The sequence below is a fragment of the Mercurialis annua genome, linkage group LG4 (assembly GCF_937616625.2).
Source record: "Mercurialis annua linkage group LG4, ddMerAnnu1.2, whole genome shotgun sequence".
NCBI classification, from domain to species: domain Eukaryota; kingdom Viridiplantae; phylum Streptophyta; class Magnoliopsida; order Malpighiales; family Euphorbiaceae; genus Mercurialis; species Mercurialis annua.
Window position 1 is genome coordinate 28,724,266 of NC_065573.1, and position 26,286 is coordinate 28,750,551.

Here is a 26,286-nt window from a genome sequence, read left to right on the forward strand (position 1 = left end):
AGGTTATCAGTAATCTCATACTTTTCTTTATTTTTTCAGTGTATTTCATACTTTTTATTTTTCTAATTGTTTAATTATTTAATGGATGGGGTAGTCAACAATTGTTAATGATGGATGTTATAAGTTTGCTCCTTTTTCTATGGGATTAATTCGTTATTAGTTATATCAATGATTAATGTGCATACATTTCTTTCAAAAGTACAATAAATGAGGGATCAATTCGTTATTAATTATATAAATGATTAATGTGCATACTTTTCTTTCAAAAGTACAATAAATGAGGGATCGATTCGTTATTAATTATATAAATGATTAATGTGCATACTTTTCTTTCAAAAGTACAGTAAATGAATTTAAGTTAGTTCAATGAATCTTTAGTTAGAAACAAAAGCAAGTGGAGCCAGCAAATGGAAATTTCAAAATTCTCCGCATCTGTTACATAAAGTCGATCATATGATTCATACCATAAATAAGGTCAGTTTATAGAATCATGAACACAGATCAAGAAAGGTAAGAAAATGTATTCAGGAAGATCAGAAACCAGAGGCTATTTTCATCTCCTACAATTCAAGGGAGGAACCTAATCTTTACAGGCATTAGGTAAACTCATAAGAACAAGCCATGGCAAACTAAAATTTGTTGAAACTGGACTAACGAAACAAATCAGCCTCTGTATTACAAAAATGGAAACTGAATGCTAACCTATTACACCAACTACTGTAAATTTATCTTTAGAAATCTCGTAATAACATATCGTGTATAGCCACTATTTTTCTCCCACTACGGAACTAAAACGATTTAGCAAGTCTCTCAAGTCTCTGTCAATTTTTCCCCTTGATCCGGAGCTGTTGAAAAGAACGCTGCCCAATTCAGTATATATTACATGCAAAGATAAGCATTAAAAGGCCACGATTTTTTTTTACTTGAGATCACAATGGGAAAGGGGAAACCGTGGGCTAGTGAGACTCAGAGTTCTGCATGCGCTCGTGCCATTTGAGTTAGAGCTCATTGACACTAATGGCTACAACCTTGACTAGTGCTATAACTAGCATAAGACCAATCAGAGCCCTTTAGGCGAGCATGCATCTCGTATTTAACATTTTTAATGAAATCGAAAGTAACATAGGATATCACTTACCTTTGCATCTAACTTCTCTGAAAGTAACAGATACATGTTTGAAGAATTCCTTTGTAGCATCTGTACATACCCAAATTATTAGCTTCCTAAAATAAACCATGCAACCAGAAAACAAGAGCTCATGCCTAAGTCATAAGAGATACAGTCAGAACAGCGGGAAAGAAGTTTTTAGCAAAATGCTGAATATATGTTTTCTTCTCAGATGTCAACGATAAGGCTATGCAGATAGAGAGAAAAAAATGATGTCTGAGCTCATACAAGGAACATACCATGGTTCATTGTAAGGGATGGATCTTCCTCATTAAAGCATCCTATCAACTTTGCTGGTGTTCCTGCCATCATGCTTCAGAAAAGTACAGAAAACGAATATGACCAGATATAACTATGGCAAGATAAATTCAGTAAGTAGTGGTCTTCTTATGCTATTGTGCTACCTGTGTGGATCCACATCCCTCAACACAAGAGAACCAGCCGCTATCATAGCCCCTTCACCTATTTTTATATTCCCGAGTATTGTTGCACAAGCTCCAATTAGTGCACCCTCACCTACTTTTGGATGGCGCTCACCGACTTCTTTCCCAGTCCCTCCTAATGTTACACCCTGCCAACCAATCATCTGTTTGATGAGCATAGTGAAATATCAAACAAATAAGCTGCTGCATTCCAATTCTTAAGCCAATGACAGCCTGCAAATACTTATGTCGATGGGGCATATGCTGGATGAGTTCCAAGTCATTCAAGATTTTAAAATTTAAAATTGTTCCAGGGTAAGCCCTTTTCAGATGGGCAAAAAAGGCAGTATAACTAAAGAATTTTAGCAATTATAGACTACAGTTCTGATATTCCCCTGGAAAGAATTTACATTAACCCAAAAAGGGGAAAAGGATTTGAAGTTAAAACAAATGAAAATAAGAGAGAACAAGAAACAAATAACAAATGAGCAAACAGCTGTTTCGCCTATGACCACACCCGTTCCATGATCCAATAATATCCCCTCTCCATTTTGGCAGCTGCAACATGTATTAAAATGATAAATGGCCTTCTTACACGACAGCAAGAGAAACTCTATACTGTTTCATATAAATAATAAGACAGAAGCATTTAGGATAAATTACTCAATATTCAGAAATCAGATCATTTTTGATTTATCAGCAACATTAATTCTAGCAATCCGATATTAATTGCAGCTGCTTTCTACCTATTGTTACAAGAAAAGGACTATTCTAAAGAACACATTCTGATCTTTACTGAAATCAGTGATAGGCTTATGGATAAGAATGGCATAAAACATGTATCAAATAAAATAACGTACCTGGATGTATGTCAACTCCAGAAACCTGAGCAAAAGAATAAATGAATCTTTAGCATATAAAAGAAACCAGGAAGAAACAAAAAGAAATTGGCAAATCTAGTATGAAAGTACCTCACCGATTTGACTTTGTAATGCCAAGGCCAATAATTTCCGTCCTTGGTTCCATAAAACATGTGCTACTCGATATGCTTGCAAGGAATGGTAACCCTGTGAAAGAAAATTTGTAAAGCAATATACACAGGGTTTTTTTCCAAACAATTGCCCCATAAAAAACTAATTCCCAAATGGTGCCTCTGGCTTGAATCCGCAAGTCAGACTTGCGGATTTATCCATAAATCCGCAAGTCTGACTTGCGGATTCAAGCCAGAAACCCTTAATCACTCGATTAAGGGTTAAGGGTGATTAACCCTTAATCGAGTGATTAAGGGCTGACACCAATCATTGGGAGACAGTTTTGTCTCCTAATGATTGGTGATTGGGATTAATGATTGGGCATTTAGTGCCCAATCATTAATCCCAATATATTAATAAAAAAAATTAATTTATATATTAATTTATTTTAACAAATACCTACTAATTTAAAATTGATAAAAATATTAAACATTAAAAATTAAATACATATTATAACATTTGTAATAATTTAAAATGACAATATTATTTTAAAATTGTTTACAAGTACTAAAACTACTCACGATATCGAGTCGGTCGCCGCATGCGGGTTCTCATGTCATAACCATGCTGAGTGCGTCGGTGACGTGAGGTATCAGTCACAGGGTTATAGTCGCAACCGTCACCCTCGTCACTGTTATCAGAATCGTCGTTGTCTTCTGAATCGTCACTGTCTTCGTCTGTAGGCTAGTGCGGCTGTTCAATAACTGGAGCTGGAGTAGTGTCTCGCAGATCCTGCGAGGTGATGTCCGGATACAGGGTAAAACCAGGAGGCGTAAAATGCTGAAACCGATCACCGGAAAACGGATCAGCAGACAGATCTGCACCGGAGGCGTAGTCGAGAAATACATCTGCGAAGGATCTTGAGCCTGAGGCGACCCAGAAGGTGGTACCTGATGTGAAGATGACGCCTGTCCTGCAGTAGGTGCGGCGGGATAGTAGAACAACTGTTCAATGAAATCCGACTCTGTCGACGTACGCCATGGGACATCTGAATGCGTCGGCGGTGCAGGCCATGACTGATCTGACTCTGGCTGAGCCGGCGTACCTAGTGGAGTATATCCCATCTCTCCCAGATATGAATGGAAAGACGGAATCGGCGGCTGGCGAACCTGAACAATGAATTGATTAGATTTATAAACTGAAATAGAAGATTATAAATTAAAAATATAATAAAATAGGTCGAACCTGTGAATCAGATGGCGCAGAAGGATCTTGAGTGTTGGCAAATGTCGTATGTCAAAAAGATGAGTCACTATACGGCATCGGCGCCGGCGGGACCTGAACAACGTAACTTATTAGATTATAAACTAAAATTGTAAATTATAAATTAACTACAATAATAATAAAGTAACTCAAACCTGTGACTCAGATGGCCCTGGGGGATCCTGAGGGGTCGTAAATGTCGTATGTCCAAAAAATGAGTCAACATACGGCATCGACGCAGGCGGGACCTGAAACTATAACATCGGGTGGCACTAAGCGTAAGAGCATAAAATACGAGTTAATCAAGTGAAATAGTATATTAAATTGTCTCAAACCTGTGGATATGATGCATGGGGTGTCGCCCCGGAGGTTGACCCGTAATGTTGTCTTTCCCAATAGTCCACCTGCGGTATGTCTGAGGTACCCCCCACCTTCGTGTGAAAAAATAATGGCTCTGGGATAGGGTACACATGCTCTAGACGAGGCTGTGGAGGCATTCTGTGTGGCTGTCGACGCCGTCCTCTAATAGAGCTTAAATCGACCTGGCAGGGAGGGAGTGGAGGCAGCTGGTATGGTCGGTCGGCTGGCTCAGGAGGGGGAAGTGTGACGTCCCTGCGATCCTCCATGGTAGCAAGCTGAGAACTTCGTGCATCAAACCTAATCCTGCGAGCGGCACTCGAATTGGCCTCCCCCGTAACATGGGTTCTCTCCTGCAAATCGCGTTGTGACAATATACAATAAACCGTCACTAATATTATTAATGAAAATTAATAAAATGTAAATAGTTTTAATTTACAAAATACGTACACTAGTGCCAGCCTCTGCATCCTGAAGTGTAATCCATCTCCGGCATCGACGCCTATATCAGTCCATGTACTGGGAATGGTAATGGGGTGGGTGTTGAAGCTGCCGGCCCTGAACTACAAACGCGTTTCTATTGTTCCATAGTTGCACCCAGTAGTCCATCTCATATGCGAAGCTCGCGGAACCCCGGTAGCGGACGTTGTGAAGCTCCTCAGTCTGCAAGGGGGGCAACGGAATAGGCTGAACTAGCCCGAACTGCTGAAGCACCCTGTCTGGCTGGTGCCACTCCACAATGTTATAGTAAATGAGTGGGACTCGCGCACGCCAGAGATGTGCCCCATCGAGGTACTCTCGAGGGATCGAGCTGAGAATATCTGTAATACCCCAAAATATTTTAAGGTAATTAAGTCGTGCCACGTGTCGTGAGTTCCGATAAATTAAATTAAGGAGAATTTAATTTAATTATATCGGAAATTCAGGATAAAATTTAATGAGTCAGTTAGCGGGATTTAAGAGGTTAATTTTGAAAATTTGGATATGGAAGCATTTTGGGGCTAAATTATAAATTTTGAAAAGTTTAGGAGCTAAAGTGCAAATTAGCCAATTAAGCCCCGAAAATAGAAATTTGAGGATTTTCGATGGAAATATATATTTTGAGTTAGTATTATTTATTCGGATATAAATAATACGTATATGAATTAATAAAAAGATTAATTGAATAGGTTTTGGACTAAATTGAAACTTTTGAAAAGTTTCAAGGACCAAAGTGTACTTTAGCCAGGATATATATAAAATTGAAAAGAGAGAAAGAAGGAACCAGAGCCTTCTTCTCCTTCTTCGTTTCATTTCTTCAAACGGCGATAACGTACGGTTCGTCGCGCGGTTTCCGTTTCTCGTCCGTTTCTGACGTTTAATAGCTCAAAACGATCGTATTTCGACGGGTAATCACGGTAAGCTTGACGTTTTACCGTTTCGTTGATTATATTTTGAGTTGTATCGATTCAAAGTTTTAGGCCACGAAACGATTTTATCGTTTTATCGAGTATAGGATTGATATATAGCGTTTTGAGTTTAGAATACGCGTTTTGGTTGAGTTTGGAGCGTTTTTGCGTATATAGCAGGTCGGAAACCCCGGAAATCGATTCCGGGGGATCGTGCACGACAGTACACGATCGTGTACTTGTGGTACACGAACGTGTACCAAGGTACACGAACGTGTACCAAGGTACACGAACGTGTACCATCATATGGTACACGAACGTGTACCTCCCTGCACGAACGTGCACCCTCCGATTCTCGCACCCCGAATCTTCGTACCTCGATTGAATTAATGGAATTCACGTATTGAATCGGAAATCGAATAGTAGTTAACCTAATGAGGTTATAAGAAGATTGAATTAGAAGTAATTTGCGATCCGTAAACGAGTTTGATATCGTTTAATGGGATATGCGTGAGAAGCACGACGATTAATGAAAGTAAAACGTGTCGAGTCTCGAGTCTAGAGTCAATCTTAGAATAGGATTCTAATTCAAGTTAAATATTTTAAAATTGTTTTAGATCCGGCAAGGCAAGAAGCTGCTGGACCCGTAGTTCGGGAAGCTTGACGTTCTAAAGCCCCGACGTATTTTTGGATAAGCGTTTTCTGTGAGTTTATATGATTTGCTTTTAAAGTATTTATTTAAGCAATTATTTTATATTGCTTATTAAATGAACTGCATGTTTTATATGCGAAACTTTTATACGAATTGCATATGCTTGATTTGAAACTAGTATTGATCCGATAGAACGTGCTACCTATTGGGCGACAATAGGACTGTGTGATCACCAGTTTTGATATGACTCAGCTGGGAGCTGATGATGAATATGAACTTTACGATTGGGTTTATGATTTTAATACGAGAGAGCACTCGGCTACGGTGTAGTCTGGAGTCCCCGTATCTACCAGCGAGTTGGACTCGCAATTGATATTTATGATTGGGTTGATCGATCGATTATTAGTATGTTTGAGGATTAAGGTTTCAATCGGATCCTGTACTTGGCTGCATACGATTAAGTATCGTTTATGATTTTATTTGAATACTTATTAGTAAATGTATGAACTCACTCAGTATATCCCAATATACTGACCCCTCACAGATTTCCTTTCAGGATAAAGACGCTTTGAAGCAACGGACTTCTATCCTACTCCCAGAAGTCTGTATTTTTGAGTATGTAAAGAAACAGTACTTTACTCTTAGAGCTGCAGTAGATAAGTATTTTGTCAGTCAGCTTGTATATAAAATTTTCTGTAAATATTACTTTAACGTTTTAAAGTTTTAAACGTTTTACGCTTGCTGCGTTATTTATATTGTGACCGCCAGAGGATATGTGTGCCTGGCATGTGTGCTTCTGCATGACACGTGTTTATTTATGTCATGCATGACGTTTATGTTTCTCGAAAAATTATATTACGTTTTTAGGCTTGCTACGAGTTTCGGAGCAACCACTCACATTCCCTAGCGCCGGTCTCGGCCCTGAGATTGGGTCGTGACAATATCGTCAGAATATGGCTGCCAGTGGATCTGGACAACAAAATTGAATACACTGTCAAAATGTGGTTAATTATGTAAAGTTAAACTGAAATAACTACAAAACTTACATCCTCGTATCGCAGGCCATCCAAAATTAATCTCACGGCATTGATGTTGTGCCTCAGGACTGCCCGACGATCCCTACGCCCGCCCCACCTGTTAAAAAATACATTGACGAATAAATACATTGATTTACAAAAACATTATAAATACTAGTAAGTACGCACCTGTCACCCAAAGGTAGATCCTCTGCTATTCTTCGGGTCAGCAGTTGGGGTCGAAGTGGCCTCAGTCGCTCGAACGCCCATAGCTGTGCAATCCACAGAGGACCTCCTATGTTACGTCGGCGTTTGTGCATCCGCGTGGAAATGCACATCTCGTGGTATAAATGGGCCAAAACTGCAGATCCCCAGCTGATAGTCCGTAAATCATGTAAATTTGCTAAAAGGGGTAAAATTCTCAAACTCAAATGACCACTGTTCAGGTCTGTGAAGCACAAAGTCTGTAGAGCAGCCCATAGGTACGCCCCAACCGCCCATTCAACATGTTCAGGTGTAGCATAGGCCGGTAAACTAGTAAAATCGTCGAACTCACTATACAACCACCTGGACCCAACCCAAGATGTACCCTCTGAGTGAGAGAGCTCTAACGGTCTCCCTAACAGGGCAACATCCCTATCCTGCCAGTCGTCCACCCTGTCTCCAGTCACAGCCGTCCCATGTATGATTTGTCTGCAGCTTGGTTGCTCGCAACCACCATCCGCACTCCATTCCAGGCTGCCAAGTAAAATTCGGGGTCTCACCCTCATTCAAGTCAACTACGAAATCGTCAACATATACACGACTAACGTGTTCAGGGAGCTGCGACTGGTACTGAGTTTGTTCTCCCGAATTGGCCATTTCTAACTCGGCGTCGATGTCTCCTGCATCATCTTCGTCGCTCTCATAAAAGTGTTCGTCTTCATCTTCGTCACTGCTCCTTACTGACTCACTGTCCCACTCTGACTCGCTCGAATCGCTTAACTCCAAATTATCCAGCAAAATTTCAGTTCCACCCAAAATCCGGTACTCAACGTAGAACTCCATAATTCGTAGATTCGGACATCTCATAGATTCGGTTAGTATTCCAAATAAATGGTTATTGTCCTGCACTAAAAAGAGTGCGTACGAATCTACTTCACCCCTTACAAATTTAGGCAGTCTGAATAAAATTTGTGTAATCTCCACTTCTGAGTTAGTAGAGTTCGGTCCGCTACAAACTGCTCTTTTACAAATGTTAACCAATTCATCGAAATTCATTCGTTCACTGAGTGGCATCTCCACTCGACAACCACCGTGATATTCTACTCCACGGGAGGAGTTTACAATTTGCCCATCGAACCATATCAGAAAGGATACATTGGGTGTCGATATTACTACACATTTTTTAACAAAAAATTAATTATCTATATTTAATATTTATCCATAAATTATGATAACCATTTCAAATACAAAGTATCTTTTAATCATATTTTACTAGCACTAAATAATTATAACAATTATTTCTAATATTTTACTAACAATATAAAAATAATTTTACTTTTAACAATTACTCCCTCCGTCCCAATAGACTTGTCCACTTTGAGAAAAAAATTTGTCCCAAAACTCTTGTCCACTTTCAAAAAGTAACCAACTTTTACACTCAATTTTCTTATATTACTCCTATTTAGAATCCACTAATGAATAAAGTAAAAGTAAATTGCAAGTGGTCTCTATATTAAATAGGGGTATGACAAGAAAAGTAAAAAAAAATTTACAAAATCTATAAACAATAATTGCTTTTCTTAAACTGTGTGATAAAGGCAAAGTGGACAACTCTATTGAGACGGAGGGAGTATAATTTTTATATTTTTAAAAGTTAAATAAAATAGAAATATTCTTCTAAAAATTACTAATCCCTAACATTTTACTAAAATGTAATTAATTTTTATTATTATCCATTATACTAATTTCTTTAAATCATACCATTTTTTTAAATTATACTTCAGTTTAGAATTTTATTTAATAATGATAATACTTACCATTTTACATTACAAATACTTATAATAAATCAATAATTTTCACAGTTAGGATTTTCTAATTTTTTAAACATTAAACTAACATACTAAAAAAATTAATTTTTTTTTATTTGACTAATTTCTAAATTTAATATTCACAGTTATAATAAATACTCTAAAAATGTCAATTGAAATTAATTATTAACATCTAATTAACAATTTATATTTAAATTAAAATAAAATAAATAAAATATTTACTAACCTCTTGTAATCCACAAGCAATAGTACACTATCCGTTGTTAACGCCTAGCTCCGATACGCTGTCCGTCGTTAACGCCTAGTTTCGATACGCTGTCCGTTGTTAACGCCTAACTCCGATATTTGTAAATTATAGGATGTAAACTGAAATCGAAAAATTGAATAAGGGTTTTAAAAATAAAATAACCACAATAGTGTGGCTTGTGGCATCCGAGTGTGCTGAAAATGCACACACGGGTGCTATTTATCTAAATGTATCCGCAAGTCATACTTGCGGATACATTTAGTCTGATTCCCATATGGGAATCAGACATGGGAATCAGACATGGGAATCAGAACTGATTTCCATGTGGGAATCAGTTTGACCCTCGACTCGTCAGGGGTCAAACTGATTTCCACATGGGAATCAGTTAATTATCCCCTTAATGTTAATTAAGGGGATAGCTGCTTGAATCCGCAAGTCATACTTGCGGATTCAAGCAGCAGGCACCATTTGGTAATTATTTTTTAATGGAGGAATTATTTGGGAAAAAATCCAATATACACATTATCTGTTTTAGTTCAAATACTTCAAACATTCAAGAATCTAAGCGAGGATCTTCCTAGAATACTGCAATTATATCCACCAAAATTTCCATAAAAATACTACTAGTTGTCCTTAATCCCCCTTGTCTATTTCACATATTCAGAAAAAGCTGGCACCAACACTTCAGTATAGCGGTTGATATCTAGAAACAATATTAATAGTGATTGAAACAATAAACAGATTAAAGTGGCTTAATTTCATAAATCATGTCTCTTTCTAAACTATTCAAATTTAAACAAAAAGTTAAATTAAAACAATAAGAAACTGAAAAGTAAGTAAACCACCATTACTAAGACTACAATAAGCACCAATTTGACACAATTAAACATCAAAATCTTCACATCAAAAAAAACAAAAAACACTTTCTCAAAAGGGAAAGGTGGTGGTTCGGCTTCTGTTGCAATGTTTGGGTCATCATTATTATTATTACTCGGAGACAATCTTTTAGACGGAATTTCAGGTAAAGAAGAGGAAGAAGAAGGGCAGCTCTCATCAGTTAAACAAGCCATGAGATGAGAGAGAGGAAATTGAATAATTGAAAGAAACCAAATAATAATATAGATGAAAAGGAAATGAAGAGAAGAATTGACACAGCAGCCAAGTCTCGTCATCTTGTTTGTTTGTGTTGCTTTTTTAGTGATCATGGAAAAAGAAATAAAAGGAGTTGGGATGGCTGCCTGCTACTAAGCCTAGTTTACTAGTTAGAGGAATAATAATAATAATAAGAGTATTTACTTCATAGTATAATTTTAAATGAGTTATCTGTATATAAAATTTTATTTTAATTTGAATTTAAGTAGCAATTTTTCCAGTCAACTTGTAAGCAATGGGCAATTAACATATAAATTAACTTTATGAGTTAATTAGTCATGCGTTTGTATATTATGGACAATTAGCCTCATATTGGCAATTCGCCCTCTGAACTTGCAAGCAGTGTTTTAAAAACCGGACCGGACCGGCCGGTCGGACCGGTTGAACCGCGAACCGGCCAGTGGTCCGGTCTGAAACTGCAAAAAACCGGATCTTTTGATTGGACCGGGTTGGACCGGTTGGACCGGATTGAACCGGTAAAAAACCGGATGTTGAACCGGATCGGACCGGATTGAACCGGTAAAAAACCGGTGAATCAGAATTTTTTTTAAATTTATCAAACCGGTTGAACCGGTCATTAAACCGGTTCAACCGGTTGAACCGGAAACCGGTGGCCTCACCGGTTCGGCCACCGGTTCGGTTTTTAAAACACTGCTTGCAAGTTAATTGTCCTTCAATTGGCAATTTGCCCCATCAAATTTTAAGCTATTTTTTTAAAATGAGGCTAACTGCCCATAATCAGCAAGTTCCTGACTAGCTTGCCCATAAAATTATTTTATATATTAATTGTCCATTACCTACAAGTTGAGGGGGCAAATTGCTATTTAAGTCTTTTATTTTGCGTTTGTGATGATTTATACATAACAATTTAAATTTGGCATAAAAAATTTAATTTTTAATTTTAAAATATTTTATATCCAAAGTCATCTGATGTCGTTTCAGTCATTAAAAATGTTATGATGATAAAAAAAAATGGCGCTAAAAACGGTCAATAAATGAAAGAACGAAAAAAGTACAAATAAGAATCCCCTTCGTTACAGGATTTCTTCATCATATAGATGTCTGTAGGTTGAAATTTTATATTATAAATAATTCTTTAAAATACATATCTTTTTTTTTGTTTTTATATTTTGAATTCCCATTGAAATCTCAAAAAATGAAGTTGATGTGAACGCCTAAATTTATTTTAACAATGCGGTTTATTTTCTTACAAATGTGATAGAACTATAATCTTGTGTAAAGATATAAAATTAAAATTTGAAAAAAGAAATGAAAAACTAAAATAATAACTAAAAATGAAACACTAATTGTTATGAGAAAATATCATCGATTGCTAGAAAAACACACAAACGCTAGCTGATAATGTCGAAGTGAAATAAATATTTTTTTAACAAAAATCCAAAAACCAAAGATATAAATTTGAGAGAAAATGAAGATTTAAAAGAGAAAAGAATAATAGAATTTTAGAGAGGAACAAAATAAAAATCATTGAAGAGAGTAGAAATTAAAAAATTTAGAACCGTTGTAGTATTTGTTTTAAACTATCATATACTTTCTTTTAACAAAAACGATTTCAGAATAAAATATAAAGGCCAAATGTTGTAAAAAGGCCAAACCTTTCATAAAAGTTTCACAAAAGTTCTGACCTTTCAATTTTGTCGATTTTGGCCAAAATAAATTATTTGGTTTCAATTGTGGCCAACTCTCAATTTGATTTCAATTTGCCTATGTGACACCTATGTGGCGCCTATGTGGCATGCCAAATATTGAAAGGTCGGGACTTTTGTGAAACCAAATAATCCATTTTTGGCCAAAATCGACCAAATCGAAAGGTCAGAACTTTTGTGAAATCAAATAATCAGTTTTTGGCCAAAATCGACAAAATTGAAAGGTCAGGACTTTTGTGAAACTTTTGTGAAAGGTTTGGCCTTTTTACAACATTTGGCCAAATATAAAAGCCTAAAAGTTGAGTAGCTTTTAATTTTTTAAGTATATCTTTTGTAAATGTAACTAAAAAATAAGAAGATTTTTTTGAAGAGTATTTCCTTTTGATAAAATCATTTGTTTCCATTTTTTAATAACTAGTTTTACATTACGTGCTACGCACGTGGCTCGTAGTGTGAATCGTCAATTTATATATTAATTATTATTTTATATAATTTTATCAATTTATATATATATATATATATTATGTCAATTTATTAATTCTAATATTAACTGACATTGATAAAATTTATTTATAATTATTATATTGATTAAATTAATTATAATTAATAACAAAGTAACTTATATATAATTAAGTTATAGTGTAATATAAAGTTCATAAAAACATTACTAATTTAATAATTATTTTTTAATCCTTGTGTAAATTCAATATTATCTATTTTTTGCGAGTGAAAATAATATCTAAGATTTCCAATTAATATAGAAATAATAAATAATTATAATTTGTACTAAATTTTTAATACGTTTGTCAATTTGAATATGAGATATGAAATAATTCAATGATAATGACTCTTATAACAACTTACAAAAAGTTTTTAAACTATAAAATTTGGTATAATATCGATTAAATTAATAGTTTGTATTTAATCTATAATCACCCTTATATTATCTTAAGACCATTGTACTAAGATTTTAATATGTTTGTCAAATTCATAATATTACAGCTCTATATATTAACCAGTAATCCGTAGACATTAAAAAAACCACTAATACAACTACTAATAACCAAGAATTTCCAAACAATTTTTTTTAACATAGTATGCTTTAATCTGTAAGTTTTTTAAGCATTAAATATTATTTGAATAGAAAGAATTAATAATTCAATTCAACTGATCTCCGTTTAAAAATTTCTTATCTTTGGAAAATAATTTCAAATTTTATATTAAGATTGAAAAACACGCTAAATTTTATGATTTTTAAAGTAATAGAGCCTTAACTAATATTTTCAAATAATGTATACAGTATCACTTTCTTTATTTTAAATTAAAAAATTATATTTAGCCTTAATATATTTTTTAACTCCTAAACTTTATCTTTTTGATCCTTATGACCTCTAATCTATTTTAGTATCCCACTGGAACTCTTAACTATTTTTTTCTATTTAACCCCTCATTCAAAACGTGCACACAAAAAATTATTATATAATCCATCATTTTTATTATAAATTAAAAAAGGACAAATATTTACTTTCATTGTCAATTGAAGAAGATGCCGTAGTACTATTAACGAAAGAAGACGACATTGTATTTTGAATGCAATAGATGAAAAATATAATAATTATATAAAGTGGAAAATATTGAAATATGTATGTGAAATATTCTATATATAATATAAAGTTAACTTAATTATATTAAAAGTTTTAGTTTGGATTTACTCTCTATTTGTGTTACTAACATTCCTAATCGGATTCTTTTTTAAATTAATTAAGAATATTAGTATTTTGAGAGGATTAAAGCTATTAATAAACAAATAGTGTAAATATATACATACACACGCGATCCGTACAGATAAGTTGTATGTATACAGCAAACACATTAGCACCAGCCCCCCATGGTCAGTTTTGTTCATTCCTTCTTTAGCTTTACATGATATTCAGAAATTAAGATTGTATTGGAAACAGAAACTAATATTTTTCTTCAGCAATCTTCTTCTTCGGCATGACAAAAAAAATAAAGGTCAAATGTTGTAAAAAGGCCAAACCTTTCACAAAAATTTCACAAAAATCCTGACCTTTCAATTTTATCGATTTTGGCCAAAAACTGATTATTTGGTTTCACAAAAGTCCTGACCTTTCAATTTTGTCGATTTTGGCCAAAAACGGATTATTTGGTTTCACAAAAGTCCCGACCTTTCAATATTTGTCATGCCACATAGGCGTCACATAGGCAAATTGAAATCAAATTGAGAGTTGGCCACAATTGAAACCAAATAATTTGTTTTTGGCCAAAATCGACAAAATTGAAAGGTCAGGATTTTTGTGAAATTTTTATGAAAGGTTTGGCCTTTTTACAACATTTGGCCAAAATTAAATAGGTAAACTACATGGTATTTCTATTCTATATAGGATTCTAATGATACTATATTAAATAGATAAATTATATAATTCAATTCTAATTAGGATTCGAATCATACTGTATTATATCTAATTAGGACTCTAATTATAATATATTTTTTAAATAAATTAAATTAATAATTAATCATTGACCATAAAACTTTTATTTAGTTATAAATTAAAAAGGATTATTCGGTAAATTTGTCTGTCCCCCCCATCCATGCTTTTATATATAGTATACTAGCGTTTCGCCACATGCTACGCACGTGAGCGGCATTTATATGACCCGTTATATATATATATATATATATATATATATATATATATATATTAATTTTTTATAAACAATATATTAATTTTTCATAGATAATTATAAATTAACTTTTTATTTATATTTAAAATTATAGCATGTGAGTGATTGGACCAGTGTTTTGAACCGGTTTAATAACCGGTTCAACCGGTTTAATAAATTTAAAAAAATTGAAACAAATTACGGTTCAACGTTTTTTACCGGTTCAATCCGGTTCAACACCCAGTTTTTTATCGATCCAACCCGGTCCAATCCGATCCAACCAAAAAATTTGGTTTTTTCACAGTTTCAGATCGGACCACTGACCAATTAGCGGTTCAACCATCCGACCAGCCGGTGCGGTCCGGTCCGGTTTTTAAAACACTTGATTAGATGTTAAACTATTAAATTCAATATATTAGATTTCAATAAATAATTGAAATTTATTTTTATTTAATTTTACAATTATAGCATGTCAACCATATCTATATGACCCGTTATTAATATTAAATATTAATTAAACTATTAAATATTAATTATTTTAATAATTATAAAAATATTATTCATTTTTAAATTGTTCATGTTGAAAAATCATCAATAAAAAATACTTGTTAATTGGATAATTATATAGATATATAATCATATAAATAGAAATGTTATGTAATTGGCCTATATTTTTTCTCTTGAAAGTATTAATGACCTTCTTTGTTGCTTTTTCCTTTCTATAATATGTAGAGTTTTGGGAGGAAGACCCAACAAATCGTAATTTTAGTTTGATTTAGACACATACATTGATGAGACCATAATTCTAACTGTACAAAACAATCTTGTTACAATTAGGTTAAAGTTCAACTGTTAGGGCTTTTTATTACCACGTCAACTCTTATACTAATTATTAGAGTTAGAGTTTATATTAACTTCTATTAATAATATTTTTAATTTTTATTATTTTATACAATTAGATTTGTATATGATTTAATATAAATTATATCCTTAATGAAGCCTATTATCGTAATTTTGTCTTAATAATATTTTTAATTTTTATTATTTTATACAATTAGATTTGTATATGATTTAATATAAATTATACCCTTAATGAAGCCTATTATCGTAATTTTGTCTGCCCCCCCTTCCCACATATAAGATAGTTATAGACTAGTGTTTCGCCACGCGCTACGCACGTGAGCGGTATTTATATGACCCGTTATATATATTATTTATATTTAAATTAGTAAAATATATCACTATAGTTTATAGTGAATTATTATAGATTATTAAAATTGAACTTATAGCACGTGAAGATATTTACATGACCCGTTATATATAGTGAATATTAATTACATTAATAAATATGTTAGTTTAATTAGATTAGTAAATATAATATTTTAATTTCAATAGGCAACCTTTTTACTTTCAACTCTTTGTTATTTTTCCCTTTGCATTTAAGAGCATATAGACTCAGAATCATCCAAATAAATAAAGAAACAACACCAAATGAATTCATCTCCTCCTACGTAGATAAACTTATAAAATGGCTTTGGCTAATGCTTAACACATATTGCTCAAACCAAATAAATTCAACACCATAAATTAATTGGTCGATGCAGGATTGAAAACTTAGACAGAAGGAATAAAATGGAAAAAGGAATTGAATAATTCTAAAATGATAATAAAAAGTACCGATGATGAAAAGAACACGTACTACGGTATTAGCAACATCAAATTGAAGCAAATTAGTAGAAGACCATGCGCTCACATCAATGCCAATTACTCTGATAACAGTAACACCATATACTATGATAAAGGCCACAAACAATCATCTTATTTTACTATGATAAAGGCCACAAACAATCTTCTTATTTTTCCATTTACAATTCGACTTCTATTTATATTGAGATTAGACTTATACCACTTAGACTTCTACTGAGTATTAAATTCTTATTTAGTTAATCCTTATATTACAATTAGACTTCTATTTAAATTCTTATTTAGTTAATCCATATATTACAATTAGACTTCTATTTATATTACAATTAGATTTGTATTTAATTTTGTAAATTCTTTAACTATTGAAGGTTAATGTTGTAATTTTGCCTGTCCCCCCCCCCCCCTCACACTTATAGAATAGTTATAGAACTAGGTTTCGCCACGTGCTACGCACGTGAGCGGCATTTATATGACCCGTTATATTTATTAAATATTAACTAAATTAATTAAAATCGTAGCGCGTGAGTGTTTTTATATGACCCGTTATTAAGATAATTTATTTTTATATGATTTAAAATATATATTTTATATAATTTTTTAATTTTAATTGTAGCATGTGGATGATGTTATATGACCCGTTATATATATAAATTAATTAAATATAAAATAGTATATCTTAATTTTTTTTGAATTTATACTTTCATTTTGATATAATTTTTCAGAAATTTGTCCAGTATAAGATAAATTCTTAATTTAAAATTATTCTTGTTGAGTGTATCGGTTTATATTGACTCTAATACCGTAATTTTTTTAAAAATAATATTTGTATAATTAATTTTTTTTTGACACAAATTAAACTCTTATACTTGAATTTATTTTTTTAATTTGTTTATTTAATGTTTTCAAACTTCCAATGATAAAGACTATTACTGCACATATTATAATTATTTATGTTTTATTAAGCATGATTGTCCAGTATAGAATTATTTATGTTTTATTTATGTTCATGCCATATACATAATAAATATCATGTTCATCGAGAGTTCCCAGGAAGATGGCTCATTCATTTGATCTGTAGGAGGGTGGATTATGGACGTTGCCTTCAGAAATAATTAAGAGTATTTTATTTGAACGTTGCCTTTAAAAAAAATTAAAAGTATTTATATCAAATTTAATTAATTTGGACTTTTATTTAAAGTTAAACTCTTGTTTAATTAAATTTTTATATTCACATTACTCTATTAAAATTATACCCTTAATGTAACCTATTATCGTAATTTTGCCTGTCCCCCCTCCCCTTCCCAAATATAAGATAGTTAATAGTGTTTCGCCACGTGCTACGCACGTGAGCGGCGTTCATATGACCCGTTATATATTCAAGAAAATTCAAATATTAAATGAAATAGTGTTGCTAATAAATTGTTGTGAATTACTTTTATTGATATGTGCTACGCACGCAAGTGATAAGTATATGATCCGTAGCACAAATCAATAAAAATAATTCATAATAATTTATTAGCAATATTATTTCATTTAATATCTGAATTTTTTTAAATATATAACGGGTCATATGAACGCCGCTCACGTGCGTTAAACAATTAATTTGCATAATAATTGCCGGATATCATCCAAATATCATGGTTTATTATATAAATCGATTATAACAACTTTTTTGAAATTTGCATTGAACATTATTAGCATATTTTTTTATCAGAGAACATTCTTAGTATATAAATACATATAAACAACAACTTTCAAGTCAAGCTACACAATTTATCATCCAAAATGTTGTTTGTAATGCATGTCTGTTCCTTTTAATACACTTTAAAATAAAAACAAAAAATTAAATTAATTCAAAAATATCAAATGACAATAGAACCATCAATTAACGCGCTCAATTGATCTAACTAATTTATATCCTAATGCTTTAAATATAATCGAAATAAATTACCCTAATACAAATAAATTAATCTATGGCCAACTTAAAATTCTTAAATATTTCTAAAAATTGAATTGAATACACACCTTTTTGGCCCGTAGCACCACCACCATCTTTATTATAATTTGATAACTTTGCATGCATCTCCTCCATCAGTTAAATTGGGGATTGAATTAAAATATATATGTTGATAAAATTTCCATTGTAGAAAAAAATTTAAACTATAAATTTGATTGTATTTATAAAAAAAATCTCCAGGATCTCTCTCTATATATAGAGAAATATCTCTCGATATAATTTTCTATTAAAATTTTATGCAACTTCCAATTTGTTGTGTTTAAGTAGAATTCTAACTTCTAACCTCTTATAATATCGCATTAAATGCAAACAGTAGAAAATAATTTTGGAGTACGGTTTCCTATTAGAATTCTACTTCTAGTTTGTTGTGTTTTATTCCAACTTCTAATAATTTTGCATTAATTTCTGTTACCTCAACAACTTTCTTTTACGTGAACATTTATTATAGTTACTTTGAATCCTTATTGTAATTAAACACTTTGAATTAATTCTGTAATTAAACTATTAATAAACACTAATATCGTAATTTTGCCTGTCCCCCCCCTTCACACTTATAGAATAGTTATAGATAGATAGATAAATAGATTAAGAAAAAAAAACTCACAACTTAATAGTTTAGTGTCTAACATTTATATCATTTGAATGATAATTAAAGGGTAGAAACCATTTATTTATCTCCACTACCATTATCTAAAATGTAGAAACTTTGATATTCGATAGGATTATTAGCGTTTGAGTGTTCAGAAATGAAACTTTGTTTCTCAATATTTGACTCATTTTCAATCATGCATGCCAAATCAAAAAAAGATAAGAAGATATCACATGACGGCGTCGTGACCATATGCTAAGTTATACAATTACATAAATTAATCTATAAGAAAAAAATTATCTGCATAAATCTTTGGAAAAGCTAGTTTTATCATTCAATCTCATGAACCCACTTAATACGAACTTTAACAACTCATCCAAGTGTTTTTTAATAAGTTCCTTGGGACCCGTTTTATCTGTGCCACTTTCAAAAGATTTGAATCAAAATTCCCACAAATTACAGTCACGTTTTGGTGGTTTGTTGAAGCCGAGTCATGGAATTCTCTGGAGGGTCTTGTTTGCAGCCCAGCAAATTACGTTCCTTTGTCTCCTATAACTTTCCTGGAGAGAGCTGCAGCCAAGGTTTATAGAGACAGGACTTCGGTTGTATATGGTGATGTGAAGTATTGCTGGAGTCAGACTTATGGTCGCTGTCTTAAGCTTGCTCTCCACCACCACCACAGATCATTTGGCTTGGAAGATGTTGATGTGAAAGATCCGATAACCGATGAAAGTGTGCCGGCTGATGGTAAAACAATAGGTGAGATCATGTTCCGAGGAAACACTATCATGAGTGGGTACCTTAAAGACTTGAAAGCTAAGGCGGATGGTTTCGAAGGGGGATCTTGCAGTGAGACATTCTGATGGTTCTATAGAAGTGCAGGACCGGTTGAAGGATATTATAATTTCTGGTGGAGAGAATATATGTACAGTCGAAGTGGAGAAAGTTTTACATTATCATCCTGAAATTTTTGAGGCAGCAGTAGTGGCACGGCCAGATGATCATTGGGGACAAACACCTTGTGCATTTGTGAAGCTAAAAGAAGGATTTGATGTGAGCGAGGAAGATATAATAAAGTTCTGTCGCGACCAGTTGCCCCATTGTATGGCCCCTCGGACAGTCGTTTTTGAGGATTTGCCTAAAACATCAACCGGGAAAGTGCAGAAGTTTATTCTGAGGGAGAAAGCGAAAGCCATGGGAAGCCTTTCTTGAAAGGTGAAAGAGATATATGTGTAAATATACATAGTTGCAGATATGTAGCCTATAGGGTGGCATTTGCAAGATACTTATAAAACATACGAATGAATGAGACAGAATCTCTAGCCCCATAAAGGAAGATACGCGATGCCTAGTGGATGCAATGGCATGCGTATTGTGCTTATCGATGATAAGGGAGAACTTATGTAGGAAGAGGTAATGGAACAACAGTATATGTATATACACCATTCTTACTCAATGGTTTCGCTGAATATAGAAATTTATGAGCCTCACAAAGGTTGAAATGAATGAACCAAACATAGCAGGATGGATTAGCTGTTGATGATTTGGTTGCTCTGGTCCTCTTAGGTATGAATTCACAGGAATATAATCCAGTAACACATCAAGCGAATGGAAAAAAAGAGCTGCGTTGGCTCGAAGTACGGTATATTCTGCTTAGCTACGAGAAGAAGTTGGAACAAGTGAACGCTGGAATAGTTCAGTAAGTTGGAGCAATCGAGACAAAAATCATCATAATCATTTGAAACAAAAATCATCATAATCATTTGAACTATGGACCAAGGACTCATTGTCAAGAATTTCAACAAACAAGCAACTACAACTCATGGCAAGGCAGAGGTTAAAGTGCTTATGCAAATCATGTAGATTTAGAGAAAGAGGATGCTAAAGAATGTACAATTTTAACTGCAACTCAAAATCAACTTGTCATATATGTGGCAAATATGATCAAATATTCATAATGATTGAAATGAATGAACCAAACATAGCAGGATGGATTACCTGTTGATGATCTGGTTGCTTAGGTCCTCACAGGTATGAATTCACAGGAATAGAATCCAGTAACACATCAAGTGAATGGAAAAAAAAGAACTGAGTTGGCTCGAAGTACGGGATATTTTGCTTAGCTACGAGAAGAGGTTGGAACAAGTGAATGCTGGGATAGTTCAGTCGATTTAACCCTGCACATGAAGCAAATTAAAAGAAATTTAAAGTAAAATTAAATTTCAGAATTGACATAAGAATAACAACTAACCTTGAAATCAACTTATTTGGATCAACAATATCTTCAAGATACGTAATAGCATCACATGTTCTCCGGCCCTCACCGATTTGGAACAGAGTGTGAATTTCACCGCCGGGGACCGAGATGGCAGCAATATCTTCAAAGGTATCGTCGAGGAATCTCTTGGCGATAATGATTCGTTCACTATCCATGTACAGAGGCCTCATATCATCTGACTCTGTCACGTGCAAAGGTTGAACATCAACATCGTTGGCAGTGAATGGAATAATATTCACCCAGGCATCCACAGCACCGAAACCATTGAGAGTGTAAATTCCCGATGAGTCCGTAAAGCTAAGCCCATCCAATGCGCTTAAATGGCCCTCACCTCTTGGTGGGGGCAAGATTGAAAACATCTTCGACTCTAAACTGAAAGAGTGCACTACTCCTTGAATGTTCCAGTATAAAACTCCGTCAATGTGTGTCCCTCGCGTCCCGTATCCGGCTTCACCGACAATAGTATCCTCAGGCTTAGGATTAGTAGCAGAATATACTACTTCCCAGCGATCCTCTTTGAGGGAAAAAACATTAACAGAATAGAAACAGTCTTCAGAATGACGTTCTTCTACTGCTAAAACTATGTTATAGTCTTTAGCCGAAGACTTGTACCCAAACCCAAAAGAGCAATCATCGGAATCCAGTGGGCAGGATGGATTCGGCACCTCTCTAATCTTTCCCGTCAATGGGTTCCATATGATGATGCTCTCGAGATTACCAGTACATGAAATGCAAATGAGCCCACCGCAAGAACCCATAATCGTCGTATGTGGTGTGGCAAATGGTGAATTAAGAGTAACTAATCTCTTTGCAGCACGGTCGGCAGTTATAAAATGGGAGTTTTCGTTGAGTACAAGGACGTTGTGGGGAAAAATTGATCGGAGATTAGGGAAAGTAGAGTCTGAAATTAAAGATCCCCAGAATTTAGAAACGGATTTGAACCTTACCAGAGATTTGACTGGTACTTTTGCGAGGATCGCTTCGATCATAGCTTCGTGTACAAAACCCCTCGGCTTCGATTCCTCCTTCTTCTCCGGCGGAGACACCATTTCGGAAAAGTAGCTCATGGTCAGTTCCGCCTTCTTCTCGGGTGGAGTATCCATTTCGGAATAGTTGCTCAGGTCCAGTTCCGCCTTCTTATCCGGTGGAGTATCCATTTCGGAATAGTTGCTCAGGTCCAGTTCCGCCTTCTTCACCGGCGGAGCCTCCATCTCGGAATATTCGATCAGATCCAGGTCCAGTTTCGGCTTTTTCTCCGGTGGAGTCGCCATTTCGGAATCTTGATTTGCAGAGTAAACAAACAGAGTACTTATTTGGAGATTATCTGTAACCGTTTCTTGTTTCTTGAAATGGAGCGTAACGTTCTTTGGAAATTGGAGTCGGCTAATAGCTCTTATAAGCGCCTTAATTCTCCCTTATATTTCATTTTAATGCTCCTAATTAAACATCTTGTTTTGGCTTACATAGCGAATTTAGGTTATTTGGTTAAATGATGCCAATCAATATAGTACGTCGTGGACCATAATTTTTGAGACTTTCATATTAAAATATTATTTATTTGAATGTTCTTTTTTAAAAAATCGTTCACTTCAATTTAGTTTTTTTTTTATATCTTTTTGTTTTAATTAGAATCTTTAGTGTTGATTTGTGTTACTTCTTATATTCTACAAATATGTATTACTTGCGCCGCACGTTGCACTTTTTTTTTATATTTCATTTATTTTTAATAATTTTATGATTGGAAAGATTTTATAAATTAGAGAGTTTATTAAATTAAACTATTTTTTAGTAATTATTTTATACATAGTAGAATTTTATTTGTATTTTTTATTTGGATAATTTCTTAATTATGAATAATTTCAGTTTTAGTTTTGAACTATGGTTATGTGCTATTTGGACAATTGAGTATTTGTTTGATACAAAGTAGAATTTATTGGTATCATTTTATATCTATCATGCCAAACTAATTTTATGATAATTTAAAGAAAAACATTATCAGTTAGATTTTAAATTCTCAATTATCACCAAAGTTTAATGTATTAATTTCGTTTTTAAGCTAGTTTAGAAAATAAATTAATTTAGCAAATGTAATAGTAATTGTCAATCAAATAAAATATATATCCAAATAAGTGATGTTGATAATTAATTATTTTTAATTTAGATTAATCTAGAAATTGAGTGCTGCCAAATATAAGAATGAAGGTTAAGCTCCGATTTTATTGTCCCGGTCGTATTTAATTAGCCGAAGTCCAGTGAGTAAATGTTTTTCTATACAACCTTATAAGAAAAAACAATAACACTATAACCCTTTTTATCGTCAATGTTAGTTAAATATAATTAAAAAAATTGACAGTAATTTAATTTACTAAACTAAGCAAATGCATCATAATAATAAAAAACTTTTAAAAAATTCATAGTTACATACATATTCCTATTATTTATTCAATCTGAATGAAAAGCTCGAACATTTAATATTAATTAGAAGTATTTTTATGGGAGACATAATAAGTTTTTTTGCTCTTTTTTGGTTTTAGCTCTTGATGTTTTTATGTCATTTATTTGTTTCGTTTTTCCTGTTGTTCAAAAAGTATTCCGCAATTTCAGCTATAAAAATATGTTTTTAGATATGTAACTCCAAAACAAATTATAATAATTTACAAATTACATCTATAACAAAATTAAATAGTAAAGTATGTTAGTGTTCTTATATACATTACCATAAACTAATAGTGCTAAGACATTAACTTTTTGTGAAGTGCCAAATAAATTTATAGCTCTACACTATAGCAATTGAAATAGGAAACAAATGCAAGAGTGATTTTATAGTAACTAGTTTCGCATTACGTGTTATGCATGTGGCTCGTAACGTAACTCGTTAAAGTACATATTTATAAATTTATTATAATTATATTAATTTTTTTATTTATAGTTAATATTAAATTAGTTAAGAATATAGGTATTCCTGCTAATTTGGAGACAATTTAGTTATTTTTTACATATTAAAAACTAAATTGGAGATAATTTAGCTACGTATTCTAATTAGAACTTTAATTATAATAGTGATTAATTAAATAACTAATTAGTTAATGACTATAAAACCTTTATTTAGTAATAAACTGAAAAGGATTATTCAGTAAATTTACTTGTCCTCTCATCCGTGCTTTTATATATAGTATAGATATAGATTAAGAAGAAAGAATAAATTTATAATTATATTACTGTATATGCAAACTTTTCCTTCAATCTTACTAATAATAAAGTAGCTATACATTTTCGTAATGTATGAGAAACAAGGGATTCAGTATGTTGGAGAATTAATGGCACTGTTTAAAGGAATAAGTAGGTGAATTAATTAAAAAGTGCATGATTTTTATTTATTTTGTTACTTTGTTAGTGTTATATTTTTTTATTTAGTTATTATTAAATATTTTATTAATAAATAATATTTTCATTAATAATTATAAAATATAAAGTAATAGTATATTTCAAATAATATCAATATTTATTAATATTTTGCATTGTATGTCCACCTATTTCAGTTTCTTCCATTTATAATTCGCGCAAATTACTTGATCAAAACTAACATAACTTAAAATATATAGAAATACAAATTTATAATTAAAAATCAAACAAATGCCATCAAATGTTTAAATCAATTTATAATTCAATTACTGTTTATGAAATTCAAAGTCCACAAAATAAATTAGGAATTTGTACAAAAATTACTCTTAATTAGAAAAAAAAAATCATAAAATATAAGAGAAAGCATGCACCATTAAATCAGTAGGCCCATTCTGCCAAGAAATAAGATGTTGGATGTACTTTAATTCAAATATCCTTGCCGATTTGATTAAACTCCTCTTTTATTTAGTTTTTATCTAATTTTGAAAAAAAAATTCAATTTCGAGCAATTGACATTAAATCTAATTATATATAAAAGACATCAGTCAAATTAAGATCATGCTTACCTTCTAACTCGCTCGGAAATATTGAATAATTTTATTATCTAGTCATTTCCTTTAATCAGCTGAAAACTTACATGAGATTATAAATTACAACACCCAAACTAAATACAAATTAAGAAACACAAAAAAAATCGGAAAAATCAAATTTTTTAGTCACGAATAATTATTGACAATAATTGGAAAAACAATTAGCCCAATATGCATAAATGAAATAATCTCAATGTTAGACATGATAATATTTTTAAAACAATATGGCAACTATCAAAATGAAAGCCTTAGTTAATTTATAAAAGTCAATTTTTATAAAAAAAAGGAAACAATGACGGCGTCATGAGCATATGCTTAAGTTAATTACATAAATTAATCTTTACTATAAAATTAATTTCTGAATAAGACAAAAAAAGTTACTACTCATACTCTATAGGCCTAATGTCTTAAAAAACCCCGACCTTTTAGCCCCTTTTCAATCATACCCTGACGTTGAAAATTTGTCAATTTTACCCTATTTTGCATTTTTGTGTTTCAATTGTACCCTGAAAAATTAAATTAACGTCTTTTGCGTTTGAAAATTTGTTTAAAACATTCTCCATGTCTCACATATATTGATTGTATATTTTTAAAATTTATTAAAATTTAGTTAAATTAATTAAGAATTTAAATTAGTGTTAATTTGATTATGGTTTTTAGTTAGTTTTTAAAAATAAAGGACTTATTT

The 26,286-nt window shown here is 32.5% G+C and overlaps 2 protein-coding genes across 3 annotated transcripts; both read right to left on the reverse strand.

The window, feature by feature from the left end:
• Positions 1-479: 479 nt before the first annotated feature.
• Positions 480-21,414, reverse strand: LOC130015399 (serine acetyltransferase 4-like). Of its 2 annotated transcripts, none has more exons than XM_056105479.1 (7): positions 21,327-21,414; positions 2,562-2,657; positions 2,451-2,475; positions 1,573-1,739; positions 1,408-1,481; positions 1,139-1,198; positions 480-845 (listed from the first exon to the last, which is right to left on the reverse strand). In XM_056105479.1, the coding sequence occupies exons 2-7, from the start codon at positions 2,621-2,623 to the stop codon at positions 811-813; spliced, it is 423 nt and encodes a 140-aa protein (XP_055961454.1). In that variant the 5' UTR covers positions 2,624-2,657; positions 21,327-21,414; the 3' UTR covers positions 480-810. The 2 variants fall into 2 exon arrangements, with proteins under 2 accessions (XP_055961454.1, XP_055961453.1); XM_056105478.1 differs by having other exon boundaries at positions 480-860.
• LOC126676951 (F-box/kelch-repeat protein At3g23880-like) lies at positions 19,640-23,046 on the reverse strand. The gene is made up of 2 exons (XM_050371331.2): positions 21,580-23,046; positions 19,640-21,505 (listed from the first exon to the last, which is right to left on the reverse strand). Exons 1-2 carry the CDS (start codon positions 22,875-22,877, stop codon positions 21,448-21,450), a joined length of 1,356 nt encoding a protein of 451 aa, XP_050227288.1. The 5' UTR covers positions 22,878-23,046; the 3' UTR covers positions 19,640-21,447.
• Positions 23,047-26,286: the final 3,240 nt, after the last annotated feature.